Source organism: Pteropus medius, unplaced genomic scaffold (genome assembly GCF_902729225.1).
Source record: "Pteropus medius unplaced genomic scaffold, Ma_sr-lr_union100, whole genome shotgun sequence".
NCBI classification, from domain to species: Eukaryota; Metazoa; Chordata; class Mammalia; order Chiroptera; family Pteropodidae; genus Pteropus; species Pteropus medius.
Window position 1 is genome coordinate 20,661,063 of NW_024351073.1, and position 18,056 is coordinate 20,679,118.

The following is an 18,056-nucleotide window of genomic DNA, read 5'->3' on the forward strand; positions in this document are numbered from 1 at the left end:
ATAATTTATTTTTAAGAATCATAGCCTGACTTCGATTTGCAACAAGGAAGTTGCAGGTCTTAGGAGCCAGGCGAGCCTGTCCACGTCCCAGGCGGGCTGTCCGAGCCTCCTTCCCTCCTTCCTTCTCACCGCTCCATCCCTCCCCTGCCCCTCCCATGTCCCTCCCTCCGTCCCTCCCTCCGTCCCTCCCACGGGCCCCCACCGTCCCCAAAGCTGAAAATCCCGCGCTGCCACTGGCCCGCTGGGATCCACCGCCCTCCGTCACCGCGTCCACTTCCGTCCCGGAGGGAGGCACGCCCGCGGCTGGCCCGTGACGGTCGCCCTGGGACGCTCCGGCCTCACTCCCTCGCAGGGTGGACAGCGGTCTGCAGGCGGCTGAGCAGGTAGGTGCGCCTCCCCTGTGCACAACTCCCGCGGGCGTCCGCACCAGGCCAGGGGCTGTGCCATGTGCACAGGGACCGAACCTGTCGAAGTCCACGTTTGAAACCCGACTTCCCAAAGCAGGACACTGTCCCTGGGGAAAGACACCCCCGCGCCGTGCCACCGCGGCGTAGCTTCCTGGACTGCTTAGCAGTACATGTTTTAAAACATAGTCGAAATCATAGTGTATATGAACTTGTGTTCGTTGTTTGTTTGTCATTTTTTTGGTTTTCCTTTTTCTCATTTAACATTGTCAGAAGCCTTCCCTTCCTGCCTCTAAATACTCTGTCGCTGGTTTCCTGCAGTTAACATTTGGGTTGTATAGTTTTTACTGCTACTATAAAATGATGGGGGAAAATGAGTATATTTGCATCGAGTTTTGGCAGTATTTTTTTCCTCAGGATGGTTGTTAAGAGAGGAGGTTCTGGGTCCAGGAGTGTGACGTCCTGGATGCTGGGCAGATACTGCAAAGGGAGACTGCACAGCACACACGCACGGCCACACGCACAGCCAGGCAGAAGTGTCGCCTTGCTCCGGCCTTGCTGACATTGGGCACTGCCATTTAGGTTTCTTGCTGACGGAAAATGCCACCTGTTGTTTTGAAAGCCCATTTAAAATAAGGTGGTTAGACGTGAGCCCTGTGTGTATCTGGGGAAACCCTATCTAGGCCTGGAACAGCCCAAGAAAAGGTCAAAGGCAGCCATGTGTTCGGGCGAGTGTGTGCTCATCACGTCTGGCTTTCTTATTAATGCTGTCTGGACCACGTGCCCTGTGGAAAACACAAGTGTGGTGCTGAAAAGTAAGTAATAGGAGGAGTTGAATCATAGAATCATCTAGAGAGAAGTAGGGCCCTGCCTTCGGCTGCAAGATTGAAATCGATTGCCAGGCACATTCCTGCAATGTTTATCCAGTAAACGGAAAATACCGAGCCTTTGCTGGTAGCCGCCCCTTATCCCTAAGCGCTGCTTTTGTTGTGATTGCGAACAGTTCCCGTTTCTAAATCTCTGAAGCTTCCAGAAATATATTCCCAGGCTTCTTTGCTTGTTACGCCAACCCTGTCTACGCCGATGCCCTTCGCTCCTCGAAATCCGTGTTCTCTGTTTCTGCCGAAAATCCTTCTTGCGTTGGAAAGTCTGACTTCCAAGTTATTCACATCTTTGGGGTGTGAAAGCAGGAAAACCACACTCGCTGGACCACACCTTGCCACCTGTTCCTCGCCTTTGTGATTTCCGGCGAGAAAAAGGGAACACTGTTCAGTTAGGCTAAAAGACCATTTCCAGCGAAAGGTACAAGCGTGACTCTCACACAGATATAAAAATGAGCATGTGTTGAAGATTCTGTTTTATTCATTACTGAGGGAACCAGGCAGATGTTACCACTGGTTCAAAAAAGAAGCGAAGAAGCACAGATTGATACGGAGCAAAGAGACACCTCCTGAGGGGAAGCGTGAGGCCCCTGCAGCCTCGTGGGATTTGCAGGTCAGCCACACAGCAGCCTTCCCCATGGGTCTTGACTTGCAATTTCGTGGAGGCGCTTGCTGTGTGAAGCAGGGCTGGAGAACGTTCTAGGAAGAAAAGTATTCATTCGCGACTTGTTATAAGGAGCGGGCGGGCAGACCGTTTTTAGGACCCGCGTGACAGGTGTAGGGGGCCACTGCCCTGGGGTTCTGCGGTAGAGAGACGGAGCTCACCTCCAAGGACGAGAAGAGGAAGCGGGAACTTACAGAGTAGGGGTCAGCGGATGGAAAATTACTAAGAGGAGGCATCAGGGACAGGAATCCCGCTAAACCAACCTCACGGGATCTTGGCAGAAGACAAGCCAGGGCTATCAGACCTCACCTGGGGGATGGCAGAGAGCGTGAGACCGGATCAGGGATGGGGAGTGGGGGCATCGGCTAAACCGACTTAGCGGGATTCTCACTAATACTAGCTGAGAGTCACGGGGGTTTGGTCAAGGACAGATACTCTGAGGGACCATGAAGGTCAGTCTGTAGGGGGTGGGCCTCCTGATCATTCGCACGTGTGTGGCGTCTTGCGTGAAAGTTATGGGGAAGTCATGTGCGTTCGTCCCGCATTTAACACGACGTTGCCAAAAATCGTGCCCATCACGGCATCCTCTGCAGGAGCATGTCTTGACTGTCCCTGGTGTCACAAAGAGGACCCTGACTTCCAGAGGCTTCGCCAGTGGAGACCACGGATCTGATCTCAGGGTGGCCAGAATACGTGTCCAGGCCCTCCTGCCATGGCACTGAGAGGCCATTCTGGACACATTTCACGAGGACCCCATCATGCACATCAGCCCACGGCCCCGCCTGCTTCTAAGAGGAAACCTTGCTACTCACAGCAGATGGCCCTATAGTGTCACATAGAAGAAACCGTCCCAGTGGCAAAATCCATCGTCCACAGCCCACACTTCCGGGCTGTCCGATTCCAGCACTGTTCATTGTATCTGAGGTATTGTGCAGCTTTTTGAAAGTCGAGGGCAATTGACAGATTTGTCAGTTCTGTCCTGTCTGGTAGAGAATTAATTGGCTTCCTCCCACCGGTGGAAGAATCTGTCTGTCTCCACTTGCAATTCAGCTCGATATTCCTTTCCGCCACAACCATTTGTGGCTTTTTCTTTTTTCCTTCGAACCAGTTACATTTGTCTCATGCTTATCATACGAGTAAAAAAAAAAAAAAAAACCTCAACCTGTTCACTTTTATGGCTGTGTGAGAGGGGCACGGTTTTACTTTTCTTCTGAAAATTATCTTCTAACCAATGTGTCATTTGGGGGAAAGGCGCCCCAGTCCTGAAAGGTTTATGTGCACAGAAGGCTATGTGGAGTGACATCGATGGAGTGTGCAGGGTGTGTCTCGTCCACAGCGGGGTATAGTCCACAGAAGTTATCTGCCCTGCTCGCTGTGGCCTTGGCCTGGGACACACGGGCTGCTGTGCCACGTGAAGGGTCTGGCAGGAGCCCAGCCCTCCACAGGCACACCTGGCCTCTCCTGGCTGCCACTCCTTCTGCAGGAGAGTAACCTTGTGGGGCCAGTAGGGAGAGTCGGTCTCCTGGCTGTAAACATTCCTTCTGGAAAGTGGATATCAACTGAAGTCAAGGTTAAAAGATTCGGATTCAAGGCTGTTTTGGAGCAGCTGGACGTTTGCATGGTCCCCACGTCCTCATGAGACGGGGCAGGGAAGAAATCCACCCCACGAATCAGTTCTCAGCGACAGTGCATGGGGGTATAAACCTCACCGCTGATCCCATTGTGGTGTAGTCTTACTGATCACCGTTGTGTAGCGTAGCTTATGGAAACAAAACCATGAAAAAGAGTCAGGTTTTCTTTGACCAAATTAATTTGTCTCGCCTTAAAATTTAGTTATTTTATTTCTAGTTATGAACATTTAGAATGTTCTGGAAAGTACACGATAAAATATAGCAGCCACCCATATTCACTTGATCCAGATTTGAAAGAAATTAACATTGTGTCCTCTGTACTTCAAATCAAAACTCTTTTAGGAAATAGAATGCAACAAATACAATTAAAGTCAATCTCCACCCCTTCCCCGGGCCAGAAGCCACTGTCTAATGGTTCTGTGTTTTATCCCTTTGAGTTATACTTCTACTACCCTATATTTATTAAGAAAATATGTATTAGTTTTGGGCTTTTGTATTTACTTAGCATCGGAAAAGCTATATCTGATAGCACTTTGCTTTTGAGATTTATGAAATATATATATAGTTTGTTCATTGAACTGCTATGCGATATTCTTTTTACGAATTTGTTTCCCAGAGCTGCCAAAACCAATGACCACAAACTGGGTGACTGAAGACAAGAGAAATTTGTCCTCTCAGAGTATCGGAGGCCTGAGGTCTTTGATGAAGGTGTCTGCGGGGCCACCCTCCTCCCGAGGACTTTGAAGGAGAGTCCTCTCTTGCCTTGTCCTAGCTCGTCTGGTGGTGCCCGCAGCCTTAGTGTAACTGCCTCATTCCAACCCCTGCCCGTCTTCACACAGCCTTCTCTCCTGTGTGCCTCTCTCTGTGTCCACATTCCCCTCTTAGAAGGACGCCAGTCACTAGGTTGGCAGCCACCCTCGTCCAGGATGCCTCATCTTAAGACGATTAGCTCCGGGAAGACCCTGTTTCTGAATAAAGGCACAGTCACAGGTTCTGGGTGTTAGGACTTGAACTATCTTTTTTGGGGGACAGAATTCAAGCCACAAGGATGAACGAATCGGGGTAACCCACTCTCCTCCTGATTGCCAATGAAATTGCTTCCAATTGTTGCTACCAAGAATGGAACTTCCATTCCCACTGCAGATGTGCATGCGGGCACACGCACGAAGACGCACGCACATGCACACACACGCATGAGCGTGATTTCTCTAGGGAATGTACCAAGTGGCGGAGTTTCTCGGTTGCAGGGTGTCATCGTCATTGCTGGACCCTGGCAGAGACCTTTCCAGAGTTCATATCAGTTAAACCCCACGTGGGCACCGTCTCTCAGTGTTAACAGACATTGCCAGCCTGCAAGATGTAAAATGGTATCTCATTGTCTTTCTTTGTATGATTTCCTTGGACACCAGGGACCTCGAGTAGCTTTTCATGTGTTTATGGACCGTTCACATGGTAAATCCATCGCCTTTTGTAAATCGCCTGTTCGTGTCTTTGGTGCATTTTTCTGCTGGGGCCGTCTTTTTCTTGATTGATGAGAACTCCCCATATATTTTATCTAGCTTCGAAATCTTCTGCTTCGAGCATAACATGTTCTCGTCTGTGTTGTCTCGCTTTGTTTATGGAGCCGTTTACCTTATAGTTTTAAAACTTTTAATAAATATAGAAAAGTATTTTGTTGCGGAAAATCTCAAGCATATGTATAAGTAGAGAGAGAAGCATGGAGGATGCTGGGGAGCTGGTCACCCCGTGCCCACAACGCTCATGTTCCCCTCCCATGGCCGCCAGCTGCCAGCCTGTTTGGAGGCAAATCCCGGGCATCTGGACACTTTTTCTGCCTGTTCCTCTTTGGGTTCAGCGTTCCCAGGTTCTCCCTTTCGATGGCACCTCGACTTTTAAAAATTCATTCTGAGAATCTGTCTCCAGTGGTGGATTTAATCTGTTTCTCTTTCTTTGGATCTATTTCAGCCACATTACTTCTTGCTTTGTAGTTGATCGGTTTTATTTATTTTTGTCTTCTCCGTTCCCGCTTTCTGCTTGTTTGCTCAAGCTTGTTAGGCCCTGCCTCATTTCCACCCCTGCTGTGACCGCGGTTCGTGTTTATCTGGAGCGCTTCCACACGTGCAGTGAGCTCCTCATCAGTGGGTAGTGTTTTTTTTTTTGGCTTGGACTGTGAAAGTCTTGCCATAAAGTAGATTTGCATCTGTTTCTGCCAGGTTCCCTTCCTGGGCTTCCTTACCATATTCCTAGTCCTGGTTGACCTTTTCCTTCCTTCCTTCCTTCCTTCCTTCCTTCCTTCCTTCCTTCCTTCCTTCCCTTCCTTCCTTCCTTCCTTCCTTCCTTCCCTCCCCTCCTCCTTCCTTCCTTCCTTCCTTCCTTTCTTCCTCCTTCTTCCTTCTTCCTTCTTGCTGTTGTTTATCTCCCCCATGAAATACGAACCTGCGAGGGCTCCAACATCGCGTGGGAAGGTCTCAGCTACAAATCCGTGTCATGGGGTCCCAAGGCCTCGCTGTCCTCCAAGAACCCTCAGGGCCGGCTGAGCTAGGGCTCAGGCCTTGGTCCTATGTGGGCCCACTCGGCACCCGCTTGCGCCATCCTGGCTTCAGTTTCTGCTCCAGGTCTGGCCCAGGCGTTGCTCCTTTTTTTCTGTGCGTTGTGCTGTCATCTTTGTTTTTATTTGTCTCCCGCATTCACGCTGGCGTTTCCAGCGTTTGCGATGGGACTGGAGTCTTGGCCCCAATCTGTGGCGTTGCCAAAACCAGAAGTCATCACTGATTTCTTGCACTAGGAGTAAAGTTAAAATGAATTTTTTTCCTGTAATCTTGATTTTAGTTACTTACTGTTTATAATTTCTGGATTTGCACCATTCAGAACATAAGGCATGTTTCTCTCTCTGTAGCCTGACTTAAATCCCTACCATGGCTAACGAAGCTAATCCTTGTCCGTGTGACATTGGCCATAAGATGGAGTATGGAGGGATGGGGTGTGAAGTTCAAGTGGAGCACATCAAGGCTTATGTCACCAGATCCCCCGTCAACACGGGCAAAGCCGTGATCGTCATTCAAGATATATTCGGCTGGCAACTGCCCAATACTAGATATATGGCTGACATGATTGCAGGAAATGGCTACACGTAAGTATGACATTCTGTTCCTTCATTTAAATTTATGTACATTTCTGTGATCTATATTTCATCCCTTCAGGGAAAACGAAAACAAAACCCCAAAAAACCCTGACCGTATTCTAATTTACATTACCTACTTCCTTCTCTCTCTAGGGGGCGGGTAAATGGGAAATGTCATATGAAATGTAAACACCCACCAGCAGGTGTCCAATGAAAGCTACCTGCTTCCAACCCAATCCCTGCGCACTCTTAATGTGGGGCCCTGCCCAGACACCGCTGTGGGACACCATGGGCAGACCTCTCCAGTCTGAAAGGGACCCATTATTTGGTCCTTGAAGCATCTGGGCCTTGAGTCAGATTTCACAGGCGGGGCGCCCGCAGTTGTCCTGGGCCCCACACAACACCCCCTGGCCCTGTCCGAGTTACACTGGATTCCAGAACTGGCACCCTGACACCTTGCTCATCTCCCAAAGGTTATGCCTTTGTCAGACTGCTGGCCATGGCCACCTCTGGCGGGCGAATGCTGTCACCTGGTGTTGGTAACAGCTTCAGTGAAGCACGGAGGGGAGGAGGAACCGTTCGGAGAGCGTAAAATCCAGCCGGCCCTGAGTGTGGAGCACCCCGATTCCCCTGGATTTCTTCTAGAGAGAAGCTAGAAACCACAGGGTAGCCTACCTTGTTTCCCCACCCGATTTAAAGGAAGCAGACCCTCCGCCCTGCGATGCAAATTTAGTGTTGACCAAAGAGGAATTTCACTAGATTTTTCACTTTTCTAGGCCCCTCAATTTCTTCTCGAAGAGGAGGCAACTTAATTTCCTGGGGGCAAGGCCAGGAATTAAAATGACAGCAACGCTGATTGCCTTCTGGCTCAGCCAGACCCTGCCTAGGGGCGTTACAGGGCAGTTGTCCTCCATCCTCCCAAAGACCCCTCCAGGGTGGGAACTGTCATTGTTCCCATTTTGTCAATTAGGAAGCCAGGGGTGAGGACAGAGGTGCAGTTGCCCCAGGTCATCCTGCCAGGACCTGCTCAGTCAATGGGACTGCAGGTGGCATCTATTTTATTTTGGGTTCTGTAGCTGGAGGCGGATCATAAACAATGAGTAAAGGGGCCTGTTTACCGAGCCGCTTGCCCTCAGACAATCCCTGGAGGTCGGGCAGTGCCGGGCGCAGGCTCTATTTGCCAGCTCCAGAAGAGGAGCTGGAAGTGGTTAAATGGCTCGTCAAGGTTACAGGGCAGACAGGCTAGTCCTGGGACTTGAACTTAGATTTTTCTGACCCAGATTATACCCCTGCAGGAGGAGCTGTGTTCCCTCGTCCACGGTGATGCCTGCACAGAAGGCCACCTAGGGCTGCAGAGCAGGCCACCCCCAAATGTGCCACTTGGGCACGTGGATTGTTTTGAGCTGAAGGTACTCAAACCCCAGCAGGTTCAAGAAAAACTTTTACCTCTCCCTTAATTACCTAAAAGAATTTAGATAAGGAGAGCTACTACCAGAGATAATTTTTATCTGAATGGCCTATCTCTGCTGCAGGACAAACATCTAATTACCAGATATCTGCTCTTACAGCCCTTTGACTTAAATCTCCTTCCCTTTGAAGCCCCAGATCCCTAGCCTGTCCCTTAGCTCGGGATGGCTTATAAGCCTTCATTACCGGACTGCCTCTGGGTCTAATGCATATTTTTACAGGACTCCCCTATGTATGAAGTTATTGACGTAGGAAACGTCCAAACCCGTAGAGAATTTGTATGAATTTATTTGAGCCAAACTGACGACATATGCCAGAGAGCAAGACCTCAAATGCTCCTGAGAATAACAGTTTCGCAGCCTCTTTATGGGACTGGAATGAAGGAGGGAACGTAAGGGAGACGACACGGCCGTGGGAGAGAGCGTGGCGGGGCCTGGATGACAGGTCGTTAGTGAAGGTCCTGTGCTCTCTCGAAGACGAAGACGGCTGCAGTTTGTTTGAAAGGTGTGTTAAACTAGATGCATAAAACCAGTGGGCAGGGCTTGCTTAGGACGAAGACAAACCTCTCACTAAAGAAGCCAGAGGCCCGGGTGCCTCCGAACACACGACCCGCCCAGGCAGGGGTCACGGTCCCACCACCCTGCCAGCTTACTTTCCACAGAACCCCTTTTCTCACGCACGCAGTTAAATTCGTTTTTCTCCTGTTCGTCTGTCTTACGGCAGTTTAATTACTTGTCCAGCCGAAGAACCTAGAAAGGAAGGAGGGAAATTTTTTCCTCCCCATACGCTGGACGGGGATGGGGGGCGCCGGCTGGTTTCCCTCTCTGGCCCCTTCCAGAGCCTGCGTTAGGTCACACCATCCGGGCAGGAAGTCATGCCCCATCGGCACGCTGAGCGGAGACTAGGGAAAATTGTTTGGTCATAGTGACTAGACTTGCTAACCAGGTGTGCATGTGACCTGAGGCTAATGTGCAAGGCCGGCTGAGAGGTGTGACTCCTGCGGGTGGGTGTTGGAAAGGCCTTGTAGCCGCCCTGCTCCAGGCCTTGGCTGCCAGGTCCCCTTATCTTGGGTATAATACCTCCTGGGGTCTGTGCACTGCCCGATGCCATGTCATTCCAGACGGGCTGGGCTAGAAGCGGGCTGCCGAAGGCCCTGCCCCTTCCATTGTGAAATCCGAGATGGCCTGGCTGGGTGCCAGTTGGCCTCCGCTGTGATCCGGGTTGGCCCTCATGGTCACGACTTCTCTTTTCCTGTGGTGAGAATCGCCAACGTAACAAGTTTACTAACGAATGTAAGCAAATACCGAGTCCCAAAAGCCATGAAATTAAGATCGCCAAATGTCCCTATTTTACAGAACCATCGTTCCGGACTTCTTTGTAGGGCAAGAGCCATGGCACCCCTCTGGGGACTTTTCCACCTTCCCTGAGTGGCTGAAAACAAGAAATGCCAGAAAGATCGATAAGTAAGTTATCGGCCCCCGGGGAGAGCAGAGTCTGGAGGCAGAGGCGGGCCCGGCTCCCCTGTTCAGATGCCCACCCTCCCTCCGTGGAGGACGTGCATGGCCGCGGCCCTCCAACTAAGCACATTACTTCTACTTGAAAATGTCTTCCGAGTTGTTCCAAACCACCAATTTGCAAATGAACCATTTGGGAAACAAGGGCCACAGTCCTCTGTCCCCTCTTGGCTTAAATAGTCCTGGTGGCTTTCCAAATCTCGCTCCCTCTTTGGGCAGGGGTGGAGACGAGAGACGCAGAGTGGGGTGTTAGGCAGGGGAATGCATGTGCCAAGTCAGAGTTTGGGGAGCGGCCCAGTTGCAGCTGGTGCCTGTCGAGAGGAGAGAGACACGAAGGGGCAGCTCGGGGCGGGGGTGGGGGGCACAGATCTCGGGGTCAGGCCTTAGAGCTGTGCTGCGGCCTTTGGCCTTTATCTTGAGGCTGTGAAAGTCTGTCGCTCGGCTTCCAGCTGGGAAATGAGCTGGTTGTTGGAAGGGAACCGGGCTGCAGCCCTGTCAGGTGGTTGGAGGAGGCTGGGCTTGGCAGGGAGACCTGCCAGGAGTAGAGTCACTCATCACTTGGGCTGGAGGTGGTGAGACAGAGCTCCGAAAGTAAGACTCTCAGAACCTCAAGGAACAGCTGCTGACACAGCCGTGTGACCATCAGCACAGCACTCTGCCCGGCATCCCTTCCCAGGGCCTCGCAAAATACCTCTTGATTCTTAAGTAACTTTTCTTCCTGTTCTAGAGAGGTCGATGCAGTCTTGAAGTATCTGAAAGAACAGTGTCATGCCCAGAACATTGGTGTCGTGGGATTCTGCTGGGGCGGAATGGCTGTCCATCACTTGATGATGCAATACCCGGAATTCAGGGCAGGGGTGGCTCTCTATGGTAAATCCGCCTTGTACAAATTTACGCAGTGAAAACAGGAGGTGGGTGACAATAACCACGAGCCTCTTTCCCGGCTAAAGGTCCCAGATGCAAGACAAAACCCAGTTGTCATGAAACTGGCTTTAAAACTCTGGAAGTAGAGGCGGAGGTTTGGAATGCAGTAACCAGAGGATGTCACTGGGAGTGAGGAGACCTGGGTCCCGACGGTGTGCCTTTAGGAAAGTCACCTAACCTGACCTGACGTCTCAGTTTCGTCTCTTAGGATGACGGGATTAACATTTCTTTCTGTGATAATGGTTAATTCTCAGAAATACTTTTATGAACAACATCTATGAAAAGATTTTTTTTTCCCCAAGATACAAGTTATTCTGGACTGCACAAGTGCAGACAGACACAGACACGCACTATAAACAAGGGAAGAAAAAAGGAAAACCCACTGTAAAATGTAAATAGCAACATAAACATTTCAGCCAAACCAAACCTAAGGGATCATAGCGCTGCTGAGGACATTATTATACCCGTGTGTAGAAATGGCATACCGACTTCATGCTGTAGGAACATTCTGACCATAAAAATGTAAACAAAACAAAATGAGACAAGGAAATTTGGCTTTCTTTCATAATGTATATATCATAGTTACACTGATGATTCTTATTTGGCTTAGTGGTTACGGTGATATTTTTGCCTACTTTTAGCATTTTAAGAACACTCTAAATATTTACTTACGCAAAAGGAATAAATTGCCAGGTGCCACTGGGCACAGCTGAGGCTGACGGTGGCTGGCACACGCTGTCCCTTTGCGTGAATTAGCGAAAGGCGCTCCTGCGCGCACGGCTCTCCCGCGCCCCCTTCTGGCCGCTGTTGTGCAGTGCATGAGCTGCGTAGCGTGGCGCGACCGAGGCCCGGGGCCACCAAATCGCTGTCCAGAGGGTCGTTAACAGAGTGAGGCAGGGAGCGCAGCCCTCTCCGGTGGCTCCCTGCCTCCTAGAGGGGAGTTACAGGAGAGCGGAGATCCTCCTGGTTACTTAGCTTTTCGTGCTGCCAACGGGAAATGGGGGGTGGGGGAAGCCACCCATCGTTTTCTCCTTCCTACTAGGACTTGGCCAAATTTGAGTCGGGCTCCTCTGAGTCCACTTTCTGAGTAGGCTCTGACTTTGGGGTCTGCCCTTGGCCCACTGGGTCCGTTTAGTGAGGCTCCCCCACCTTTCACGTCTGATCAAATGCCTTGGCGACCCTCGGCATCTTGTCACCCTGCCTGCCTTTAGCAAGAATCCCATCATCTGGCCAGAATCCCCCGGACCCCAATGTTTCCACTGACCTCCGTCCTGCTTCCTGGCCATAAATCCCCACTGTCCTTGTATTCTGGTTGAGCCGGCTCTCCTTACCATGCAACCCCTTCGCCGAGCTCCCTCTTGAATAGAATCTTCCTTTGTCTCTACCAAGTCTCAGAATAGTCTTCCTTTAACACTATTATCTTAAAATGGCATTCTATTGCAAGACTGCTACTTAGTTTCCTATGGGAGTGGGCGCACCTGAGGTGGTCTGAATCCCCAAGGCAGAGCATGCTTCGGACTAAATGATCTCTACAATTCCGAAACGAAGGACAGAAGCCAGCGTTTATGCTTGGCCTGTAGGACCAGGTGCTGCGTCCAGGGACTTCATGCTTGTGGTCGTGTCCGAGCACAAGTGTCCTGTTCAATGGCCGCTCCGCCTAATGAATGAACCCACCCGGCGCACTCGAGTCAGAGCCTGGGGCTTGTGAAGACCGTGGAAGATTTCTAGAACGGTGGTGGTCACCCGTCACCACCCCTCGGTAAAGGCAGGCACGGCACAAGCATTTTTAAAGTTGCTCCTGTGTCTTTACATGACGAGCACCTGGTCGGGTCGAACCCTATTATTTAAAGGCCTCATTCCTGCCGAATGAAGTGATGGGGAAGGTCCAGCTAGATCAGTGTCTCTGGGGGACTAATTTGATAGGCCAGCCTACTTCTGTGGATTTGCTGAATAGCCGGAACCCCCAAAGCACCCACGTAGGTTTCCGTGGCACGGGTGTGGGAATCACAGCTCAGCCCCCGACCCCTCTCTGCAGGCCTCATCAGGGATTCCGAAGACGTCCACTGTTTGAAGAACCCCACGCTGTTCATTTTCGCTGAAAACGATCCCGTGATCCCTCTCGAGCAGGTACGTCGGCATCTTCCTCTTCACATTTAGGTTTGATAACACGATTTGACGTTTGTGGGAAAACATATTAAACGGCTCATTTGTTGCTCCAAATATTTTTCAACGTTAAGTTTTTAAAGTGGGTTTCATCGGGGACGTAGAGTGGGATGGGTAACCTCCCACAAATGCCACAAATGCTGGGTGGGGCCTGGTTACCGGAAAGGGGCCCCGCTTCCCCCTCCGCCCACGTGTGACCCGGTTAATCACGAGGTCTTTGTACTTACAGACACCGTGCATTAAATCCAGGACATAGATGAAGAAAAAGCAGAAGAAATTATCATTTTTATTCATAGCCAATACATTCTATTAATACGAGTTTCAAATAACTTATACTTGAACATAAATTTCAAGTATACAATATTCAATATATCCAATATATTGAATACATTAGTTATTAAATATTATATAGAATATATTGTATAACATAGTCTATTAATGCAATTCAAATAATGTATGTTGTGTCATTTTTACATTGCTCTGAATCCTCTCCTTTGCCAGAGGTAAGAACTGTGTTAGTGACAACATTAAAAGTAAAAACTTCATTAGCTGTGGGACTTGTTAAAGCATTGATGTTGAGTCTCTTCTACGAGAGAATGGGAAATGTCGCCAGAGGGTCAAAACCACGTCATCATGAAAACCTTTGCATATTCCAGGTCTCTTTGCTAACCCAGAAGTTGAAAGAACACTGCAAAGTGGAATATCAAATTAAAACATTTTCTGGGCAAACTCATGGATTTGTGCATCGAAAGAGAGAAGACTGTTCACCCGAAGACAAACCCTATATTGAAGAGGCGAGAAGGAATTTACTCGAGTGGCTGAACAAGTACGTCTAGCAGAGGCCACGGGCAAACTTTCTCAGTAGCTTTCATCCAGAAATTTGCTTTGAAATATTTAGATCATTTTATTTCATTTTCACTTGCTGTAAAATAAACCAGAGAATCCTGAAATTCAGTGAGAAATGTAAATATATGAAACACTTAAATTTTACCATGTACGTAAATAAAACTTTTAAAAATGAGTCATGACTTGATGAATTTGAATTTGAATGACAGTAATATTCTAACGCTTAGGGAATCCTGGGGCTTGTTCAGGGACCAGCTGACAGCTCAGGTGTGGCCTTCCTTGTATTTGACTACACTCTGTAAAATGACTAACGTTGCAAAGCCATGGAAACATACACTGTAAACTCAAGTAGATTAAAAGCCCAACTTAGATATTTCTTTGTCATAATACAGATGAATCTCACATTCATATGTTGCATTGAGTGATTAAAATAGGGTTCTACTGACCTAATTATGTCAACGTAGTAAACTTACTTTGTTTTTGAACTTGTGACTTTCTGAAAGCTAATAAATGATGGATAGTTACCACCCAGCTGTCTCCTAGGCGGTCATTTTCTAAACACCGGCCTTTTGGGTCCCCCATCAGCCTCTCCTGCTGTCTCCTGTTGACTTTTCCTTAATCCTGCTCTTCCACGGGACAGCCCTGTAGTTGGTCTTCCTGGGTTCTGAGAATTTTGCTTGGGAACACACCGGGCTGGGACTGGTTCTGTCCCTCCTGCTGGATCTCCCCAGGGTCCGCAGACACCGGAGGAGCTGCTTTTCTTCCCAGGTGCCCAGCCTGGGCCTTGGGGAGGTGCCTTCTATCGGGACTTTGCTTGGGTCCTGGGCTGGGGGTGGGGCTTTCGCCTCAGGGGGCCATGCCCAACGTGGGGCCAGGCGGCAGTCCTGGAGCTCTGGGAGGGAAACGTGTGGGAGATGGGGGGAGTGGAGCGGGAAGGGGCCCGGGGCCTCAGGAAGCCATGCCCATCGCTTCTCAGCCTCTGCTGGGTGGGCATGCTTTCCGTGAGCGCAGCAGGAGTGATGGATGGGTCCCTTCCGAGAGGGAGCAAGGAGCAATGGCGTGGCCTGACCTCAGCCCCGGGAGTGGAGAGGACGGATTCCACAGCAGCTGGACAGGGAACTCAGAGCTGACGCAGGACGGAACACCGGAGGAGCAGCAGAACCGTGGAGGAGTTTGGTTTTGGTCTCGCCTGGAATATCGGCTTTTCTTGGGCTGCAGGTAACAGGAATCCTGAACTAGCAGTGACTAAGTGTAACAGTGATGTCTACCCCACCACACCCCGACACGTGTCCGGGCGGCTCAGGGCAACTGATGGTGGCTCAGTCAGGTGTCCACCATCCTGGGCCCTCCTGGTGGGTATGGTCCTGGGCCTTGGCCTCACGGAACACCAGCCACAGCAGGGTTTTCCCTGGACCCATTTTTGTTAGGGAGGGAGCCCTTCCCCAGACACCCTCCAGCTGCTTCCCGCTATGTGCTGTGAATGAGCATCAGTTGAAGTCAGGGATGGACCATGGCCAGGACAGGGCGCAGAGAAGAGGCGCATGGAGGTCTGGTGTGGGGGTGGGGTGGGGTGGTGCAGCAGAAGCTGCCACCACGTGGACCTATAGACTGGGAAGCCATCGGGTGGGCGCGGGCAGGGGACAGGGCGTAGTAGTACAAGGATGGAGCATGGGAGGCTCGACGGGCAGTGTCCGGGTCCCACCACAGAGCTGTGATTCGGGCAAGGTCTAAATTCTCCATTTTCCTCAATGTAGAATCTATAAAACGAGGAAGACGTTACTTTGCAGGGTTGGTGGGGGGACAGTCTCCTGTAGGAAGTGCCTTGTGCTGGGGTCGTGGTGGGGAGTGAGCCGGGGCTGTTTCTGAAAGTGTCAGCCTTACTGAGGGCAGGAGGACTGGTCATGGAGGACACAGGAGCTTCCGAAAGGGGAGGAAAATCTCTCCCCTTCACTCTCCCCGAGCCTGAGCACTGTCTGCTGGGACCTCGATCTTGCGGCCCCAGAACCATGAGAAGTAAACGTGTTGTCCCAGCCACTCAGTCTGCTATTGTCATTACAGGAGCCGGAACTAAGGCAGCTGCTCCACTGAAGTGACAGGCTGTGTGCACGTTTCAGGAAACGCCTGTCATACATCTGAGTATCTGGTTCGCCAGTCATTCTTGAAAGAAGTGATGTGTCCCACAAAGGGCAGTTCAGCTGGGACCACAGGTTACGTGAAGAGTGTTATCACGCTCACTTTGTTACAGAATACTGAGTGCTGTGTAGTCGATCTAATGACTCATTTGCGCTGCTTGGTCAAGGCCATCCTCCTATGAAAGTGGTTTTAAAGTGTGTGGTGAAGAACCTACTAGAACAGTTTGGTGCCTCTGCCTGGATTCACGCTAAGATGAAGGCGGTTCACCCCTCACAGTGCAAAGGCAAATAAGCTCAGTATGAAAACACTTTTGACCTCACGGCCCCTTGAAGGGGCCTGGCGGTCCGAGGCATCTGTGGATCACACTTTGAAAAGCGCTGTTGATACTCGTACGAAACATTATGACAGCGCTTAGGACACGCAAATGCTGAAGGCACTTTACTACCGCTGTCACGTGCTCCCCACCTTTCCTGACGCGGAACACATGTCCTATGTAGCCAGGTGTCTTCGGCGCCCTTTTCTGGTGGTTTAGACGAACCCCATGTTGCAAGGCTGCCTGCAAAGATCACCGAAAACAGACAAAAACTTCTGTGCTTACAAATAATTCCACCCTCCCGACCCCAAACTTTCAACACTTTAGTGGGTTGTTTCTCCAACAACAGAAAAAGGTAAAAAGATTAAAGAAATTCAGTTGCATCTAACAGGCTAGCCTCTTGAAACTTGTACTTGTGAGTGGTTCCTTAGAAGGGCCAGGCCATTTAACAAACATCAAATAAACCCAGCCAGCCTAAGAACTGGGAACCAACAGAAAACGCTGGGTCCTGTGTGGGAATTTGGTCTCAGGGTCAAGTGTCTTCAGTTGTTCTTGCCACCCATCGGGAGATGGCGATCAACTCAAGGTCAAGGGTGTTAAACTTGACAGGTAATTTGGAGCTTGAAGATTAAAAAGGTTATTATTCTGAAGAGGTGCTTTTAACGAAACAAAATCAACGCCTTGTGAAACATCTCTACAGGTTTTCCTGTCCACAGGCCATGTATTTCTTTCTCACAGCCATGAAATGCTCCAGGAGCGTTTGTGACATTGTTTGGAAGGGAAAGGTGGTGTGGTGGCTCTTCCCACACAACTGTGAACCCCTTGAGGAGACGCTGGCCCAAAGCAAGCTGAAGGTTCTCCGCAGGCGAGAATCGGTCCTGCCACTTAGCTACGCGGTTCTGCCTGAACGTGCCTCTCATCTCGGAGCAGACGCGACCTGATGCTGCGTCGAGTGCAGGAGCGTCAATGACAGCAGTGCCACTTCCCAACCATTCTGTGCTGAAACATCCACTCGCTCGTGTGTTCAGGTTTTAAGCTTTCAACACTCAACTCTAGTTCCATAAACACACTAAAATGAGGAAGAATGGTCTTAGCACGTATTCCTAAATCCACAGTACGCCTGCTTAGCAGAAGCACCGAGGTATCGACGTAGAGACCAGCCAGTGACCAGGCTCGCAGGTGACCTGAAACCATCACTTAGGAGGAACCAGCTCCCTAATCCCAGGAAGCCTGACTAGCGTTAACAGCAAATCCTCTACTCCTGGTGGCACCTAAGTGAACTTTATTACCTAAACCTCTACAAGAAACATTCTTTTGGAAAACCTGGAGACGCACATATGAGCACACAGGCAAAACAGCAGCAGGGTGGGGTTGGGGACTCTGGACGCCTGGGTCTGACCTGGCCCTTCCACCTGCCAGCCACCCCGACAGGGCAGTCGCAAGGCCTTCCCTCCCACTCGATCCATTTCTCTCGTATTTCCTACAATTCACTTCAGCCTCCACTTCCTGTTAATTCTGTTAAGAAAACCTCAACTGGGTTCTGAACGGCCCTTCTCGACCTCTGCAGGTGCTGTAGGAAGGAGTCTGCTTACCCGGCCTTCTCCAACTCGAGCTGGCCGGCATTCAGGGGGGCCCAGGGCCAGAGGGAACAGGGCTCACGTGAAAACTGACCTTTCAACGCTGGTCTCGTTAGCACTGTGATATACTATGCTGGAACAACATAATACCGCTTGAGACAGCCCATAATCCTATGACAAAAACTGACCTACGACAGGTCTCTATAATTAAAGGACCCGCCCACGTAGGTGCAACGATTAGACACATTTAATAGGATCAAGCCCACATTCCTCTCAACGTTATAAATCTTTAAGAACAAACTCATTGTTTAAGCTGTTAAGAGCTCCTAAAGCTTATTAAAAAAAAATGAAAAACTGTACCCCTTTCAAAGACAGCATTTCATTACAGTGAATGTTCTTTAAAGACAGGAGATAAAGA

The 18,056-nt window shown here is 50.1% G+C and overlaps 1 protein-coding gene across 1 annotated transcript; it reads left to right on the plus strand.

Annotated features, from left to right (window-relative positions):
• The first annotated feature begins 224 nt into the window (after window positions 1-224).
• On the plus strand, window positions 225-14,146 carry CMBL (carboxymethylenebutenolidase homolog). Its single transcript, XM_039842789.1, has 6 exons — window positions 225-383; window positions 6,477-6,710; window positions 9,524-9,631; window positions 10,410-10,552; window positions 12,642-12,733; window positions 13,426-14,146. Exons 2-6 carry the CDS (start codon window positions 6,496-6,498, stop codon window positions 13,603-13,605), a joined length of 738 nt encoding a protein of 245 aa, XP_039698723.1. The 5' UTR covers window positions 225-383; window positions 6,477-6,495; the 3' UTR covers window positions 13,606-14,146.
• Window positions 14,147-18,056: the final 3,910 nt, after the last annotated feature.

Coding starts and splice junctions, on each gene's coding strand:
- CMBL (XM_039842789.1), top strand. CDS start 6,496: ATGGCTAACGAAGCTAATCCTTGTCCGTGTGACATTGGCCATAAGATG. Junction 6,711..9,523: donor ATTGCAGGAAATGGCTACAC/GTAAGTATGACA, acceptor CCTATTTTACAG/AACCATCGTTCCGGACTTCT. Junction 10,553..12,641: donor GGCAGGGGTGGCTCTCTATG/GTAAATCCGCCT, acceptor CCCTCTCTGCAG/GCCTCATCAGGGATTCCGAA.